Source organism: Rhineura floridana, chromosome 1, assembly GCF_030035675.1.
Source record: "Rhineura floridana isolate rRhiFlo1 chromosome 1, rRhiFlo1.hap2, whole genome shotgun sequence".
Lineage (NCBI taxonomy): Eukaryota > Metazoa > Chordata > Lepidosauria > Squamata > Rhineuridae > Rhineura > Rhineura floridana.
Window position 1 is genome coordinate 74,302,452 of NC_084480.1, and position 16,661 is coordinate 74,319,112.

The 16,661-nt window shown below is 38.0% G+C and overlaps 1 protein-coding gene across 3 annotated transcripts in view; it reads left to right on the forward strand.

The window, feature by feature from the left end:
* Nucleotides 1-8,430, forward strand: part of APC (APC regulator of WNT signaling pathway) — an 87,534-nt gene extending 79,104 nt beyond the window's left edge. For all 3 annotated transcript variants that reach the window (XM_061624054.1, XM_061624072.1, XM_061624064.1), the window contains one exon: nucleotides 1,055-8,430. In XM_061624054.1, coding sequence (XP_061480038.1) covers nucleotides 1,055-7,619 — 6,565 coding nt within the window. In that variant the 3' untranslated portion in view covers nucleotides 7,620-8,430. The remainder of the gene's footprint in view (nucleotides 1-1,054) is intronic.
* The last annotated feature ends 8,231 nt before the right edge of the window (nucleotides 8,431-16,661 follow it).

The window sequence follows — 16,661 nt, forward strand, 5'->3', positions numbered from 1 at the left end:
ATTAGCAGCCTTTAAGGCTTCTTCGCCACCAGAGCTTATGCCTGCACCCTATAGTTTTTATCAACGGTGACTCCCCTGAGCATTCTTGAAGGTCTCTCCTTCCTCCCAGAGCTCACACCTGCAGCTCTGTGCCCACATGTGTGTGTGGTACCCTGGGGGGGTGCCCTAGATCTCCCAGTTTTCTAAGGCACCCAAGCTGCTGAGGCCTTCATCACTTCCCCTCAGCCTTCTCTCTCGGTTTTGCTGCCCACTTTAGTCTCTGGTCACAAAGTCAGGCACGAAGCAAGACAGAAGAAGCTCTAAACAGATTTTTTTTTAAAAAAAACAGACTACTTGATGACAAAGACATAATAGGAAAATCATATTTCAGGTGAAACCAACAGTCCATTCTACTATCAACCTTATTTTAGTTCATTAATTACTTAGTTGGTTAATGTCCTTCCACCACTTTTTTCCCCCTTTTGAAATATTAATTAAAATTCTGAACGCTGCCGCTGGCTTAAGTAGTGACAGGAGAGAAGCTTCCTGCTGCCATGCTGGAAACTTTTAAACTGAGTGGGGGAGAAAAGAACAGGAAGCCATCTCCGTCACCACCATGGTAAGTGCTTCCCTTCCCTTGGAAACATTGCCGAAGCCAGAATCAAAGCTATTACCCCAATTTGCTATGAGAAGCAGGGTGGGTAAAGTAGGGGCATCTTGTGCCCATATTGCCCTACAAAATGTTTGTGTACACAAATAGTTGTCTTTGGATCCTGGCCTTTAAGTGAATTGATAATATTGAACATATGCTTAAGGCAGCCTTTCCCAACCAGTGTGCCTCCAGATCTTGTTGGACCACAATTCCCTTCTTTCCTGACCATTGGCAATGCTGGCTGAGGCTGATGGGAGTTGTGGTCGAACAACATCTGGAGGTACACTCGTTGGGAGAGGCTGGCTTAAGGACACCAACACCAGCAGGACATAAACATTAATTTTGTTTGTCTATTTATTTATTTATTTATTTATTTATTAAATTGTAATTGATGTGTTTCTCCCCCCCCTTTCTTAATTCCAGGCAAATTCTAAGAGACAACAGCTGTTTGCAAACCTTGCTGCATCACTTGAAATCTCATAGTTTGACAATAGTCAGTAATGCATGTGGAACCTTGTGGAACCTCTCTGCACGGAATGCAAAGGACCAGGAAGCGCTATGGGACATGGGAGCTGTTAGTATGCTCAAAAATCTCATACATTCAAAGCACAAGATGATAGCCATGGGCAGTGCTGCAGCTTTAAGGAACCTAATGGCAAACAGACCTGCAAAATATAAAGATGCTAACATCATGTCTCCAGGTTCAAGCTTACCATCTCTTCATGTCAGAAAGCAAAAAGCACTGGAAGCAGAGTTAGATGCTCAACATTTATCTGAGACCTTTGACAACATTGATAACTTAAGTCCCAAAACATCTCATCGTAATAAGCAAAGACATAAACAGAATCTGTACAGTGAATATGTTTTAGATGCTAATCGACATGAAGATGGAGTTTGCAAGTCAGAGAATTTTAATAGTGGTACCGTAACTGTCCTTTCACCATATTTAAACACTACAGTATTGCCAAGCTCCTCTTCCTCAAGCAGAGGAAATACAGAGAGTTCTCGGTCCGAAAAAGACAGGAGCTTGGATAGAGAGCGTGCAATGGGATTAAGTAGCTACCATTCAGCAACAGAAAATTCTGGAAGCTCTACTAAACGAATAGGGATGCAGATTTCTACTGCTGCTGCCCAAATTTCCAAAGTGATGGAAGAAGTAACAAGCATGCATATTTCACAAGAAGAGAGAAGCAATGGATCTGTAACTGAAATGCATTGTTTGTCAGATGATAGGAATGCTTTAAGAAGAACATCTGCTGCCCACTCTCATACAAATACTTACAACTTTCCTAAATCTGAGAACAGGACATGTCCTGTGCCTTATGCGAAAGTGGAGTATAAGAGAGCTTCTAATGATAGCTTAAATAGTGTCAGTAGCAGTGATGGGTATGGTAAAAGAGGACAAATGAAGCCTATTGAATCTTATTCTGAAGATGAGGAAAGTAAATTTTGCAGTTATGGACAGTACCCTGCTGATTTAGCCCATAAAATACACAGTGCTAACCATATGGATGACAATGATGGAGAGCTAGACACTCCGATAAACTATAGTCTAAAATATTCTGATGAGCAATTAAATTCTGGTAGGCAAAGTCCGTCACAAAATGAAAGATGGGCAAGACCCAAACATGTAATAGAAGAGGAAATAAAGCAGAACGAACAAAGACAGTCCAGAAGTCAAAGTGGAGCATATCCTGTGTTCACTGAGAATAGTGATAATAAGCACATGAATTACCAGTCAGGTTTTGGACAGACAGAGTGTGTGTCACCTTTCAGATCAAGAGAATCTAATAGTTCAGAACAAAACAGAGTTGCCTGCAGTCATGGAATAAATCCAAAAGTGAGCCAGTCCTTATGTCAAGTTGATGATTATGAGGATGATAAGCCAACTAACTATAGTGAGCGTTACTCAGAGGAGGAACAGCATGAGGAAGAAGATCATCCAACTAATTATAGCATAAAATACAATGAAGAGGAGCATCATGTAGATCAGCCTATTGATTACAGTTTAAAATATTCAACAGATGTTCCTTCTTCTGCACAGAAGCCATCTTTTTCTTTTTCAAACAGTCCATCAGTGCAGAGTTCTAAAACAGACCATATTTCATCAAGTAGTGGAAATACATCAACCTCAGCTGGCTCAAAGAGACTTAACCAGCTTCATCCAAATTCTGCTCAAAGTAGAGCGGGTCACACTCAGAAATCTGGGTCTTGCAAAGCACCCTCCATCAACCAAGAAACAATACAAACCTATTGTGTGGAAGATACACCAATATGTTTTTCAAGATGTAGCTCTCTGTCATCTTTGTCATCAGCTGAAGATGAAACAGGACGTGATCAAGCCACACGGGTAGGGGATACTGATAACTCTCTGAAGATAGCAGGAATTAAAGAAAATAGTGGGAGTCTGTCTGCAGCAGGTACAGTAAATGAAACCTCACCAATCTCACAGCACATTAGAACAAAATCAAATAGACTTCAGACTTCTAGTCTATCACCATCTGATTCGGCGAGACATAAAGCTGTAGAGTTTTCCTCAGGTGCCAAATCTCCTTCAAAAAGTGGTGCTCAAACTCCTAAGAGCCCACCAGAACATTATGTGCAGGAGACTCCACTCATGTTTAGCAGGTGTACCTCTGTAAGTTCCTTGGATAGTTTTGAGAGCCGTTCAATTGCTAGCTCTGTTCAGAGTGAGCCTTGCAGTGGGATGGTAAGTGGTATTATAAGCCCAAGTGACCTTCCAGATAGTCCAGGGCAAACAATGCCACCAAGCAGAAGTAAAACTCCACCCCCTCCACAAGTAACCCAAGTAAAGAGAGAAGCAGTCAAAACTAAAATACCCAATACCGAAAAAAGAGAGTCTGGACCAAGACAAACAGCTGTAAATACAGCTGTTCAAAGAGTACAGGTATTGCAAGATGCAGACACTTTGTTACATTTTGCTACAGAAAGTACCCCAGATGGATTTTCTTGTTCATCAAGCCTAAGTGCTTTGAGTCTTGATGAACCATTTATACAGAAAGATGTAGAGTTGAGAATAATGCCCCCTGTACATGAAAACGACCATGGCAATGAATCAGAACAGCCAAATGATACAAAGGATAATCAAGAGAAAAAGATGGAGAAGCCCACAGAAACTGAAAAAGGTATCCTGGATGATTCAGATGACGATGATATCGAAATATTAGAGGAATGTATTATTTCTGCTATGCCTACAAAATCTTCACATAAAGCCAAAAAGCCTTCACAGATAACTGCTTCAAAAATACCTCCAGCTGTAGCTAGGAAACCAAGCCAATTGCCTGTATATAAACTTCTGCCTTCTCAAAGCAGATTACATTCCCAAAAGCATGTTAGTTTTACACCTGGAGATGATATGCCATGTGTGTATTGTGTTGAGGGAACACCAATAAATTTCTCAACAGCTACATCTCTGAGTGATCTCACAATAGAATCGCCACCAAATGAATTGGCTAATACAGAAACTGCTGGTACGGGCATGGAATCTGCTGAGTTTGAAAAAAGAGATACCATTCCCACAGAAGGCAGAAATACAGATGATGCGCAGAGGGGGAAAAAGTCAATTGGGACTCCTGTTGTGCTGGGCAATGACAAAACAGAGGAAGGTGATGATATTCTTGCAGAATGCATTAATTCTGCTATGCCAAAAGGGAAGAGCCACAAACCTTTCAGAGTGAAAAAGATAATGGATCAAATCCAGCAAGCATCTACATCCTCATCAATAAGTACTAAAAGTCAGCTAGAAGTTGAGAAAAAGAAACCAACATCACCAGTAAAACCTATACCCCAAAGTAATGAGTACAGAGCACGCTTACAAAGAACCACAGAGCCAAAAAGTAATTTTAGTAGTGAAAGGACCTATACAGACAACAAAGATACAAAGAAACAGAACCTTAAAAATAACTCAAGGGAGTTCAATGATAAACTTCCAAATAATGAAGATCGTACAAGAGGAAGCTTTGCATTTGATTCCCCCCATCATTACACTCCAATTGAGGGAACTCCATATTGTTTTTCACGAAATGACTCCTTGAGTTCTCTAGACTTTGATGACGATGTGGATCTTTCAAGGGAAAAGGCAGAACTGAGAAAGGGAAAAGAAAGTGAAATTAAATCCAACAGCAATACAGAACAGATTTCAAACCAGCAGTCAGGCAGTAGAACACAAGCGTGCCAAAAACACACTCCAACAGGAAGAAATCAACCCAAAAATCTGGTGCAGAAACAAATACCTTTCTCTCAGTCATCCAAAGAGATTTCAGATAGGGCTGCAGCTTCAGATGAGAAAACACAAAATTTTGCAATAGAAAATACTCCTGTTTGTTTCTCTCGTAATTCATCTCTTAGTTCTCTCAGTGATATTGATCAAGAAAACAACAATAATAAAGAAAGTGAATCTATAGAACAAATAGAACCATCTGATGCACAGATAGAATCAAGTAGGCCACAAGTTTCTGGCTATGCTCCTAAATCATTTCATGTTGAAGATACTCCAGTATGCTTTTCAAGAAACAGTTCCCTCAGTTCTCTCAGTATTGACTCAGAAGATGATCTTCTACAGGAATGTATTAGTTCTGCCATGCCTAAAAAGAAAAAACCGTCAAGAACAAAAGGGGACAGTGAAAAAAATAGCTCTAGAAATATGGGCGGCATTTTGGCAGAGGACCTGACGCTAGATTTGAAGGATATACAAAGGCCTGATTCAGAGCATGGTTTCTCACCAGATTCAGAGAATTTTGACTGGAAGGCTATTCAAGAAGGTGCAAATTCTATAGTTAGCAGCTTACATCAAGCTGCTGCAGCAGCATCGCTATCTAGACAAGCATCGTCAGACTCTGATTCAATTCTTTCATTAAAATCTGGAATTTCCTTAGGCTCACCCTTTCATCTTACACCAGACCAAGAAGAAAAACCTTTTACTAGTAATAAGGGTCCACGAATTATCAAACCAGGAGAGAAGAGTACACTGGAAACAAAGAAAGAGTGTGAAAATAAAGGTATCAAAGGGGGAAAGAAAGTGTATAAAAGTATGATTACAGGTAAAGCTCGTTCTAATTCAGAACTTACAAGTCATTTGAAACAGCCATTGCAAACAAATATGCCCTCAATCTCCCGTGGTAGGACAATGATTCATATTCCTGGAGTTCGAAATAGCTCTTCAAGTACAAGTCCAGTTTCTAAAAAAGGGCCTCAACTAAAGAGTGCAACATCCAAAAGTCCTAATGAAAACCAGAGTTCCACTAGTTCTCCCAGAGTCACCAAACCCTCCATAAAATCTGAGCCAAGCCCTGTATCCAGACAACCATCTCAACAGAGTGGATCAAGTAAAGGACCTTCTAGATCAGGATCTAGAGATTCTACACCCTCCAGACCACAACAGCAGCCCTTAACAAGACCGCTGCCATCTCCTGGCCGAAATTCAATTTCACCCGGGAGAAATGGCATAAGTCCTCCTAACAAGCTGTCCCAACTGCCACGAACATCCTCTCCGAGTACGGCTTCCACTAAGTCTTCTGGCTCTGGAAGAATGGTATACACATCACCAGGCAGACAGATGAGTCAGCAAACTGTGGGAAAACAGACAGGGTTGCCCAAAAGTACCAGTGGTATTCCCAGAAGTGAATCTGCCTCAAAAGGATTAAACCAAATTTCTGGTATTAGTGGATCAAACAAAAAGGCCGATATATCTAGAATGTCATCAACCAAATCCAGTGGGAGTGAATCTGATAGATCAGAGAGACCTGTTTTGGTACGTCAGTCAACGTTTATTAAAGAAACTCCAAGTCCTACTCTAAGAAGGAAATTAGAAGAGTCTGCCTCATTTGAGTCCTTGTCTCCTCCTAGACCAGACTCTCCAATCCAGTCTCAAATACAGACCCCAGTTTTAAGTCCGTCACTTCCTGATATGTCTTTCTCTACTCATTCAACCATCCAAGCTGGTGGTTGGCGAAAGTTGCCTCCTAGCCTGAGTCCTTCTTTAGAATACAATGATGGGAGACCAACAAAACGGCATGACATAACTCGGTCTCACTCAGAGAGTCCTTCCAGGCTGCCAATTAACAGATCAGGGACATGGAAGCGTGAGCATAGTAAGCATTCCTCATCACTTCCTCGTGTAAGCACTTGGCGAAGGACTGGAAGTTCTTCCTCAATACTTTCAGCTTCTTCAGAATCCAGTGAGAAGGCAAAGAGTGAGGATGAAAAGCAACATGTGAGTTCTTTTTCTGGACTGAAGCAATCTAAAGAGAATCAAGCACCAACAAAAGGTACTTGGAGGAAGATAAAAGAAAATGAAATTCCTCAGACAATGACAACTCCTCAGAATTCCTCATCAGGTGCTACCAATGGTGCTGATTCAAAAACTCTCATTTACCAGATGGCACCTGCTGTCTCAAAGACAGAGGATGTGTGGGTGAGGATTGAAGACTGCCCTATTAATAATCCTAGATCTGGAAAATCTCCCACAGGAAACAGTCCTCCTGTTATTGACGGTGTTTCAGAGAAAGGGAATGTGAATTGTAAAGATCTTAATGGAAAACAAAATGCAGGGAATGGAAATGTCCCTGTTCGCATTGTAGGTTTAGAAAATCGTCTGAATTCATTTATTCAAATAGATAGTCCAGACAAGAAAGGAACTGAAACAAAACTTTTACTAAGCAATCCTGTCCCTGCCCCAGAGACTAGTGAAAACACTGTTAATGAGCGTACACCGTTCAGTTCTAGCAGCTCCAGCAAACACAGTTCACCCAGTGGTACTGTCGCAGCAAGAGTGACTCCTTTCAATTATAATCCAAGCCCCAGAAAAAGCAGTGTGGATAATAGTTCCAGTTCTGCTCGGCCATCTCAGATACCAACACCAGTAAATAACAGCACAAAAAAACGAGATTCAAAGACTGAAGGCACAGATTCAAGTGGTGCTCAAAGTCCTAAGCGCCATTCAGGTTCCTACCTGGTGACTTCTGTTTAACAAAAAAATTCTGATCTGTTACGCTATATGTGGAACTTTTAAATAAAACTATACAAGATAGGGGGTTTTCTTTTTGTAAATAGATTTGATTCTTTCTTGTAGAGGGTCCTTGTTCTGGAAGCCATATTTGATATTCTTTGTCTTCACTGATAATATTTGAGGGAGTCCCAATTGATAATTTAGCAATAAAATTGCTAAAGTTATTATATTTGTACAGTATGTTTTACATATATTTAATTAACATCCCATACCTTTAATTGTTTTGGTGGGGAAATCTTTCAGGAAAGATGAACAGAGATTAAAAGAGAAATCTATTGCTAGATCACTCATTTCTGGATTTGCAAAATGACTAAACTACATCAGGGAGAAATTGGTGTTTATGCAAAAAAAAAAAGTGATGCCACCTAACCTTATAATTAATCATGTGGCTGTGAAATTCACAGTAATATGGTTTCTGCTGAACAAGCCTGTTGTTTCTGCATGGATAGAACTGATGGTTCATTTTCTGAAATGATGGTAAGCATTTCTGTGGTCACATAATGTGCATAGATAGTTATGGTGTAATGATTTACCTTTTGGTTTTGTGCTCTGAAAAGAAGAAAAAAAGGAAATCTGTGTAAGTGTAAACCTTGAACAAAATTATTTTACCAGAACTAGATTTTAACTGACAGTAGGTAGGATTTTTGCTATGCTGTAACTTGTTGTATATTCTGGTATTTGAGGTGAGATGGCTGCTCTTTTATTAATGAGACATGGATAAGGTCTCAACAAAACTAAATGAACATTTCAGAATAAATTATTGCGATATGTACATTTTGTTGTGTGTTACTTTTGGAGTACATAAGAAATCAATGTTTAATTTTGGTATTTTTGAGAAATCCTCTTCATATGATGTATTAATGCATTTAAAAGGTTTGTTGGGGATAATCTTTATTATGCTGAAGCCAGAAGAAATAGTAATATCAATTATAATGGTTCTGGATTGCAACCATTGCCTATTACAGTCACACACTGGTTCAGTTTATAGTTGCTGTTAATAGACTCATGTAAAGCTGCGGCATTCAGATAGAGCATTTAGAGTTTTTAGTTGAGATCTTAATTGGTTCCAGGCACAGAAAGAGGCTAAAAGTAGTACTTCCATATAAAAATATATATTAATGCCAGAAGGCATAGTTTTCACGTTGTACAAGCTTAGAGTGCTATTTGGTGTACAAATAAAAAATTTTAAATTCTGAAAAAACTTGGGGGAAATTTGAGATTGGAAGTTAATTTCAAGTGTATGTTTGGCTTCTTTTTTCAATTCCTTGAGACTAATAAACTAAATTCAAGTGTCTTACTAGAAAATAATATTTGTACATTAAACCACTCTGGATAAACTAAATTTTTATTCACATATGCTTTGATTTAAGAGACCTTCGTTAGACTGTTTACAACAGAAGTACTCTGATAAACTTAAGTGCCTCGATTCAAAAACAGCAAAATGCGTGTGCATATGGTTACTTAAACAGTAGTAAGCAAGTCAGTTTTTGTCTCTCAGGCTGGTTTCCAGTAATACAATCATACAGGTATTTGTTTGGGTTCAGAATCTGCTGACAAATATCATCAAATATGCCAATGTAAGCAGATATTAATCTCTTTATAGTAGACTAAAGTAGTGTTAACAAATAACATGCATTTTCAGACAACTCAGTGGTCCAGTTTATACTTAGTGTAAATCATGATGTTGAGAAGACATGATGTAGCAAGCTCACACGCCTTGTTGTCTGGCATGGCTGTGCAGGAGAAATCAAAAGCTTAGTTTTTGCTTTAGATTGGTCACCGTTTAGTGTTATATCCTAATCCTGAACTGTGGTCAATCTTAACTATGGTTAATGAAAACAAGCCAGCTTTATAAACTATAGTTTGAAGTTGGCTTGTTTCCACTAACCATAGTTAAGCCAATTTGCAGTTTGTCTGGGTCTGGATGTCACAACAAATGTTCGGCTGTTAGTTTAAAGCAGAAATGAAAGCTTCTGCAGTCCTCATAGCAACACCAAAGGGAGAAAGGCAGTATGCAAGCCCATGGCTCACTGTGGCTCATCCTCCTAACTCTAAACCATGATTTAGCATTATGTACAGACACAGCCATTCTTCCCCCTCCCCCAATTTAATAATGCCACATAGATGATCTGATTAATCCAATAAGGCTTAAAAGACCAGTTTACACTATTAAGATCATAACAATAAGTTAGGTTATATGTAGGATGTACCTCAAAATGTCTTGTATAAGAACATACACAACTCGTTATTTCTGATTCTTCATCAAAAACTATTTCTTCCTTGCCTTTTTAAGTGGGCATATTTAGTGGCATACCATATTGGTAGAATATCTTATGTGGGCATGATCCCTGCCTATCTGATACATAAATGTATCATTAAGGTGTCTTTTGAAATGTACTTTATGTACAGTATCCAATATGGACCAATAAACAAGATCAGTATTTGTTCATCAGTATGATTCATTTTCTTTCCCTTCCATCAGCTGTTAAAATGGGGAGCACAGCTGGGAGAAAATCCACCAAAGGAGTTGCATATATCCTTTGCTGTTGACTACCAAGCTTTAATGGCAACTTGATGTCACTAACACTCTTAAATTTGTACTCACTAGTTTATAAGACTGATGCACAGCACAGTATGGCCAAAACTAAGTCAAGAAACTCAAAACATCTTTTTTTAAGCTTCGACTGACTCTCTTAAAGCTTTTGTACTTCCTACCCCAGCTCTGGAACTTCTATTATTTTTTTCCATTCCCTTGATTATGTGTGAGTCACTGTACAAGCCAAGAGTTCCATTGAAATAAACTAATAATTTGACAAACCTAAAAATAAAATAAAGAAAAAATCCAGGAAAACAAGAAATGTGCAAAATGTAGTGTTTCCCCTCTCTGTGTCTTTTTATAGTAAAGTGTGTCTTTAGTTTCCATGTATGTGGCACATGGACATACTGATTTTAAGCTTGTGATCATATCTGTGTTTTAAGCTTATTATTGCCCATACTTTTCCTTTTAAGAGTATTCATTGAACTGTGGTTAACTTGCTTCTTAAATGAAATAATTTATTGTTCCAAGTTATGTATCTCTTAAAATCTATACTTTCTCAGAATCTTGTAAGCTATCCTTTACTGTTCATTATGTAATGTCAATGTTCTGATACATTTTTATCTTTCTGACAAACCCACCATGACTTCAGAGATCTGAGGTACTCACTTTCAAAGTAATATTTCTGACTGTTAACATGTTTGAGAAGTTAACCTGAATTTCTGTGTATATTTTTAATGTATGAAAATGAAGAAATTCTAATTTGGAGCTTTGTGTTTAACAAATCAATTTATAACTGCATTAGTTGTATGATTTCAGGGCTAAAGTTCTCAGTTCCTCAATGTTGCCCATTGGGTCACACTTCCAAAGTGAGCATGTTCAGTCCAAAAATCAATATGTGTGTGCTACATATAAATAAACAACTGCTGTTAACAAAACACAGGATATTTAAGTGTATCCTTCATAGGTAAGCTTAATGCTTTCTTAAGTGAGATAGACAAGTAATTGCAAATTCCAGATTGGCCATAGTTGGTTCTACTTCTAGTTAGTTTTAAATATCTGCAAGAATGGGTATTTTTGAACAAAGCTAGAATATGTAAAATAGAATCTGAGGATGATAAACTATACTTAATAGGGCCAGATGGTTAATATGCCCTATGCAGACCTTTGCTTACCATGCCAACTTTCAGAGTTAGTCTCATTCTTCAGTATAAAATCCATTTTACGTTATCTGTTGTTAACTGTTGGACAAACACTCCTTTCAAGTATAAGAAACAAATTTTCAAACCTTAGACTCTAAACAGGGTGAATGCACAACACCGTTATTACTTGTCCGTAGCACTCTTAAAAATGTTCCACTCTGGACCAAAATGTCATGACAAATTTTATATGGAAAAATCCACTTTATCTTTTTGATGTATCATTAAGCTTCTTCATGGTAACTTCCATGATTTGTCTCCAAAATCTTGGGTCAAGAAGGGATGTTAAAAGTCCCTATTTATATAAGTCTCCTCCTAAAAAAGGGCTAAAATACTAATCTGGCCAAATGCTTTTTCGTAAAAAACAACAACACACCAGTAAATAAACAAACATCTCTGTGTGTATGATTTTTTACTCCTCAAGTTCTCTTTAAATGGTTCCTTTAGAGCAATTTTTCACTAACTTTTTTCAGTCTCGTATATACATATATACTGTGAATCAGTAGCTATAGTTGATCATATTGTTCCTCCTTACCATCAATATGCTTTAACCTTTACTATCGTTTGTTTGCATTCATAACAATGGAATCTGGAATTAGATCTAGAATTCCAGTAAAGATGAGCGTACCAAGAAAAATGGAACAATGAATTAATTGTATGGTTGGTATTCGGTGCTAGTCCTACTGAGAGTAAACCCATTGAAATTAATAGACATGACTAACTTATGTTCATTAATTTCAGTGGGCCTACTCTGAGTAGGACTTAGTTGAATATAATCCTGTGTGTCTTGCCTAAAATGCTTTTGTTAATGCAACCCAATATGGCCTGTACCTTTTAATGATGCATGTAGGTCTGCCCAGCCATATTAATAGGAGAGATCTACATACCTATCATTAGAGTCTTTGTAACAGAGTTAAACTTTGATCTCATAATTTGTGATCAGATAATTCTCAAAACATTTTCAATTTTCCCCTGTATATAATTGATTTAATTTAATACTTAAAATGTGCCTTTAATTGAACAGTGTTGTTCCTTTCATTCTATTTTATGCAAGTCCTTTTTGAAGTTTAATTCTCATATCTAAAGTTCTTGCAGTTCCTCCCAGTGTTATGTCATTTTTTTCTAAATAAAGCGTGCATTCCTTAAAATTCCACCATAAAACAATGTAGAGCAACATCAGATGGTCTGATCCCACCTATACTCTGATATTCCAACAATCTTGCATTGAGCTGTAACTTGTTCCATTTTTAATTGTACATCCGTTCTAATGGTTCCACTACCATGTTGTCTCAGCTTAAATGATGTATACATAAAGGCTTGTATGCAGTATAGCACTAAGTAAAGATTGTTTTCTGCAGTGGAACATTTCCCCTCCATGCCCCCTTTAAATCTGTTTTGGAGGTTCCCCCAACCCTCTGAAGCAGATTTGGGAAGGACTTGTGGGGGGAGAGAGGGCAAAAGTTCCATTGTGCAAGTGTAAATCCTTGCATTAAAATCACTATCCTTAGAGCCACTGTCAGATGCTTTATCAAAGGTCTTTTCAGCACTGTATCCTAGGCTGGGATTCAAAATGAAAATTTTGTTTTGATATATATAATTTAAAAATCTCTCCTAATGTTGACATTGAAGAGCATAACCAAGACTCCTGTAGCGAGAACATGAAAAAAAATCAATTGTAGTTTGATATTTACGAAGCTGTCTTTCAGGCCATTGGTTCCATCTAGCTCAATATTGTCTACATTGGGGAGCTCCCTCCAGTCAGTGTTTTTGGCAGAAGTCTTTCCCAGTCTTACCTGGAGATTGAACCTGGGACCTTCTTATATGCAAAGCATGTGTTCTACCATTGAGCTACAGCCTTCCCAGGTTCTCGCTGTGAAAATCATATTGTGCACAATCTAGGCAGAGTTAAGTTCTCCCATTTATTTAAAGTTTAAGTATTTGTGTAAAATACTATTTTACCCAAGTATTTGTGTAAAATGGTTGTGTATTTTAACCATTGAAATATATCACGCTTAAAGCTTTAGGCTAGATAGCAACTCAGCATATTTGAGACTTCTGGTTTTTTCAACTAAAATTTCAGTATTAATATTAGCTATGAACAGAGTACATATATTCACCTGTTTCAGCAATCTTCTTGTTTGAACCATAATTTTGAGTTCTAATGTCTGGATGAGGTTTCTGTCTTTCAAGATATCAAGCTCTATTATGTCAGTGTTCTAGAGTGTGCTTCACAAAATAATTAAGTCAGTTATATAGACACTTCAAGGTTTGTCTATATAAGTGTCCTAATGATAGTTACATTCTGGGTAAGCTAGAGTAGGCTTCAAATCCTTAGTGTCAAAAAAATTCAAAGAATTAGAACAATTACAATCTTTTCCTTTAAAAAAAATGAGTTATGGATTTTGTGCAGCATTTAGATCCCCCCCCCAATTAGGAGATTCTAGCACTTTCACTGCTTTTGCCCCAATCCAGAAAATGAAATCGATACAGAAATGCATGTTTGCAAATAACGTTCTGCTTGGAGTAAACTAAAGACACATGCATATTCATTTTTCAGCACTGGTCAGCTGTTAGTTGGAATGTGTGTCAACACTCTGTCAGTCTTCTGTCCCTGTCCCATCTATAGTTGATCAGTGTTTACAGATTTCTCTTATCTCCAGCCATTCCTGCCAGATAAACATTAATGAGCACCTCAGGCTATACAAGAGCAAAAACATTCACAAAGTTTTCAAACTGTGTGCTGGAAAACTCAAGGAAGCAAAGCTTTAAGCATCCATTGTTCCCTTTCCCCTACAGCAGATTGTTTTGGGAAAGCTTGACCTACAAATATGCAATCTGACTGCATATGTAGTAAATTATGTTCTGCTTCTAAGGACTACTTCCCATGTTTTTGAGAGTTTAGGAAGCGGAATTCCCTGGAAAACATCAAAAGATTTGCTTTCATAATGTGAAAAGAGTCTGGTAAGACATGGTCGTTCAGCAGCATAGCTTTGCTAGATGTATTCCTCTGATTCTGTCAAATGTGTACATTATAAATACAGCCAATTTTTGAACAGCTGAGTTTTAACACATTTGTGTTTGGGGGGGGAGTTTGTAATGGTGAGCTTCTCTGTATAGTACATTACAGTAAAACAAGCAAATATTTTGAATTAATGCTCACTGTTGTGTGATGCATTCTATTTTAGATTCAGTGAAGAATCTATAAGGAATTCTAATTCGTCTCATTCTCAATTGAGTAGAATGATCCCCATTAGCTAAAGAAATTGGCATGTGCTTCACTTGCTTAAGCATCCCCATCGACATTCTGATCAGCAGGTGTGTTTAATGAAAGAATGACAAAGATGAAGAATGTAAAAGCTTACTGAAAATGGAAGGAACATGGTCGTAAACTTGACAGTGAATTTGCTAGAGAAATGTGAGTTGTATAGCACAGATTATTTTTAACCTCCATATAGTTTACCTTCAGCCAGTTAATTAGAACTAAGTTTCCATTTTCTTGATACAAGGGAATTTAAAATGTTCAGGTACATTTCCTCTTCTAAACTAATTGTTGATTTCATTCCCCCAATAGTATTAGTCCAATTAATGATTAATAAGTGGGAAGATTTGGTGACTTGGGATTTGCCCTAGCTGTATGCAGAATAACAGTGTGACAATCAATGCACCAGCTGAAACAATAATTGCTTGTTCAGACTTGCTGTGCACAGTTAATTTGTTTATATTTGGATATTAAAATATTAGCAAGTAGGACTGAAATTGTACTGATTGAATCCAGGTGGTCTTAAAAGGACAATTCCTCTTAACAAAATATTTGGGAAACTACATTTGGTATAGCTGCTATTTGGAACTTCCAGAAAATACGAAGTCTAAATATACTTGGTTTATCAACCTTCAGCTTTAATTCTAGTGAATTTTAGTGTGGGATTATAATAAACTCCTGTATGAGCCATTTCTCTTGATTACATTTCCTTCTAGAAAGATCATGAGCACAAATCTTGTGCAGTGTTTGTCCTTAACTCGAGGAGAGATGTGTGTGCTTATAAGATTAAATATTAAAGATACATTTTCCTAGAAAGCTCCAAAATATGGGGGCTCATTTCCTCCCCTATTCATTATTGCCTGTTTTCCTAGCTGTAACAAGTCGAGCAAGCTGAGGCCATAACATCAAAATATGCTGGATATTCAGGCCTAGTGTTGCTGTCCTAACTGTGATCATTCTCTTAACAGCATAGCCCTATGTTAATGCTAATGTTGTCTTGCTATGCACAACTTTTATTACTTGCAATGTTATATAAAACGTATTTTTGATTGCACCTTAGCAGTGTGTAGAGCTGTGTTATTTATAAAGATGTGTTTCCTTTATGATTACTCTAATTGAACTGTGAAGTTGGCTAGCAATTTATGTTTGAGAGACTGGAAAATACCAGAACTGAGGATTGTAGCCAGGTGTGTCCATCTGCTGGTGGAACGCTCTTCGATGCAGCTGAAGCTTCTTGGAGTGGGAAGGGGGGTGATTTTTGCACACACCCCTACTGTGCCACCTCCCATGCTGGTCCAAAGGGTCTGTCAAATCTGGAACAGATTTGGAAGCTGCAAAGGGAAGGGAAAACAGCAAAAATACCCACCCACCCCATTTCTGCTCAAGGAAATCTCTAGTGGATCAAAGAGCCTTCTATCATCAGAGAGACTCAGTTGGATATGACACTGAAATATTGTAATAAACAATAACTTTGAAATAAATATAATTTGCGCATAATTATTCCATGTGTGGCATTAGAGATGTGGTTGTATCCAATGAAGTTGTCCTATTCACTCAAGGATTTCCTCTTGTGCAATGGAAATTGCCCCCTCAATTCTGTTCTGGGTTTTTCTCCAAACCCTCTGGCATAGAGGCAAGGGGTTCAGGGAAAGGAGAGGGAAGGGAAATTCCTTTGCACAAATGGGAGTCCTTGCATGAATGGGACAACTTTGTTGATTGCAACCCATACTTGTCCTACATCACTGCCCTACTTCTTGAGTTCCACTCGAGAAGTCTAGTGAGACCTAGGAACATGAACAAAATTTTCCACAGATTACCCTTTAACTTTTAAATTGTGTAGATGGTGCTTGTACACCTCGGTGAGTTTCTAGCATGAATGTATATAAGCAGTGACGTCCAATTGCATAGGACGAGAGAAGTTCCTCTCTGCCACCTCTGTCAGAATGTTGGTTCATAGCCTAGTCCTGTCCTGCCTTGATTTCTGCAACTTTTTCTCTGGCCTTCTCTTG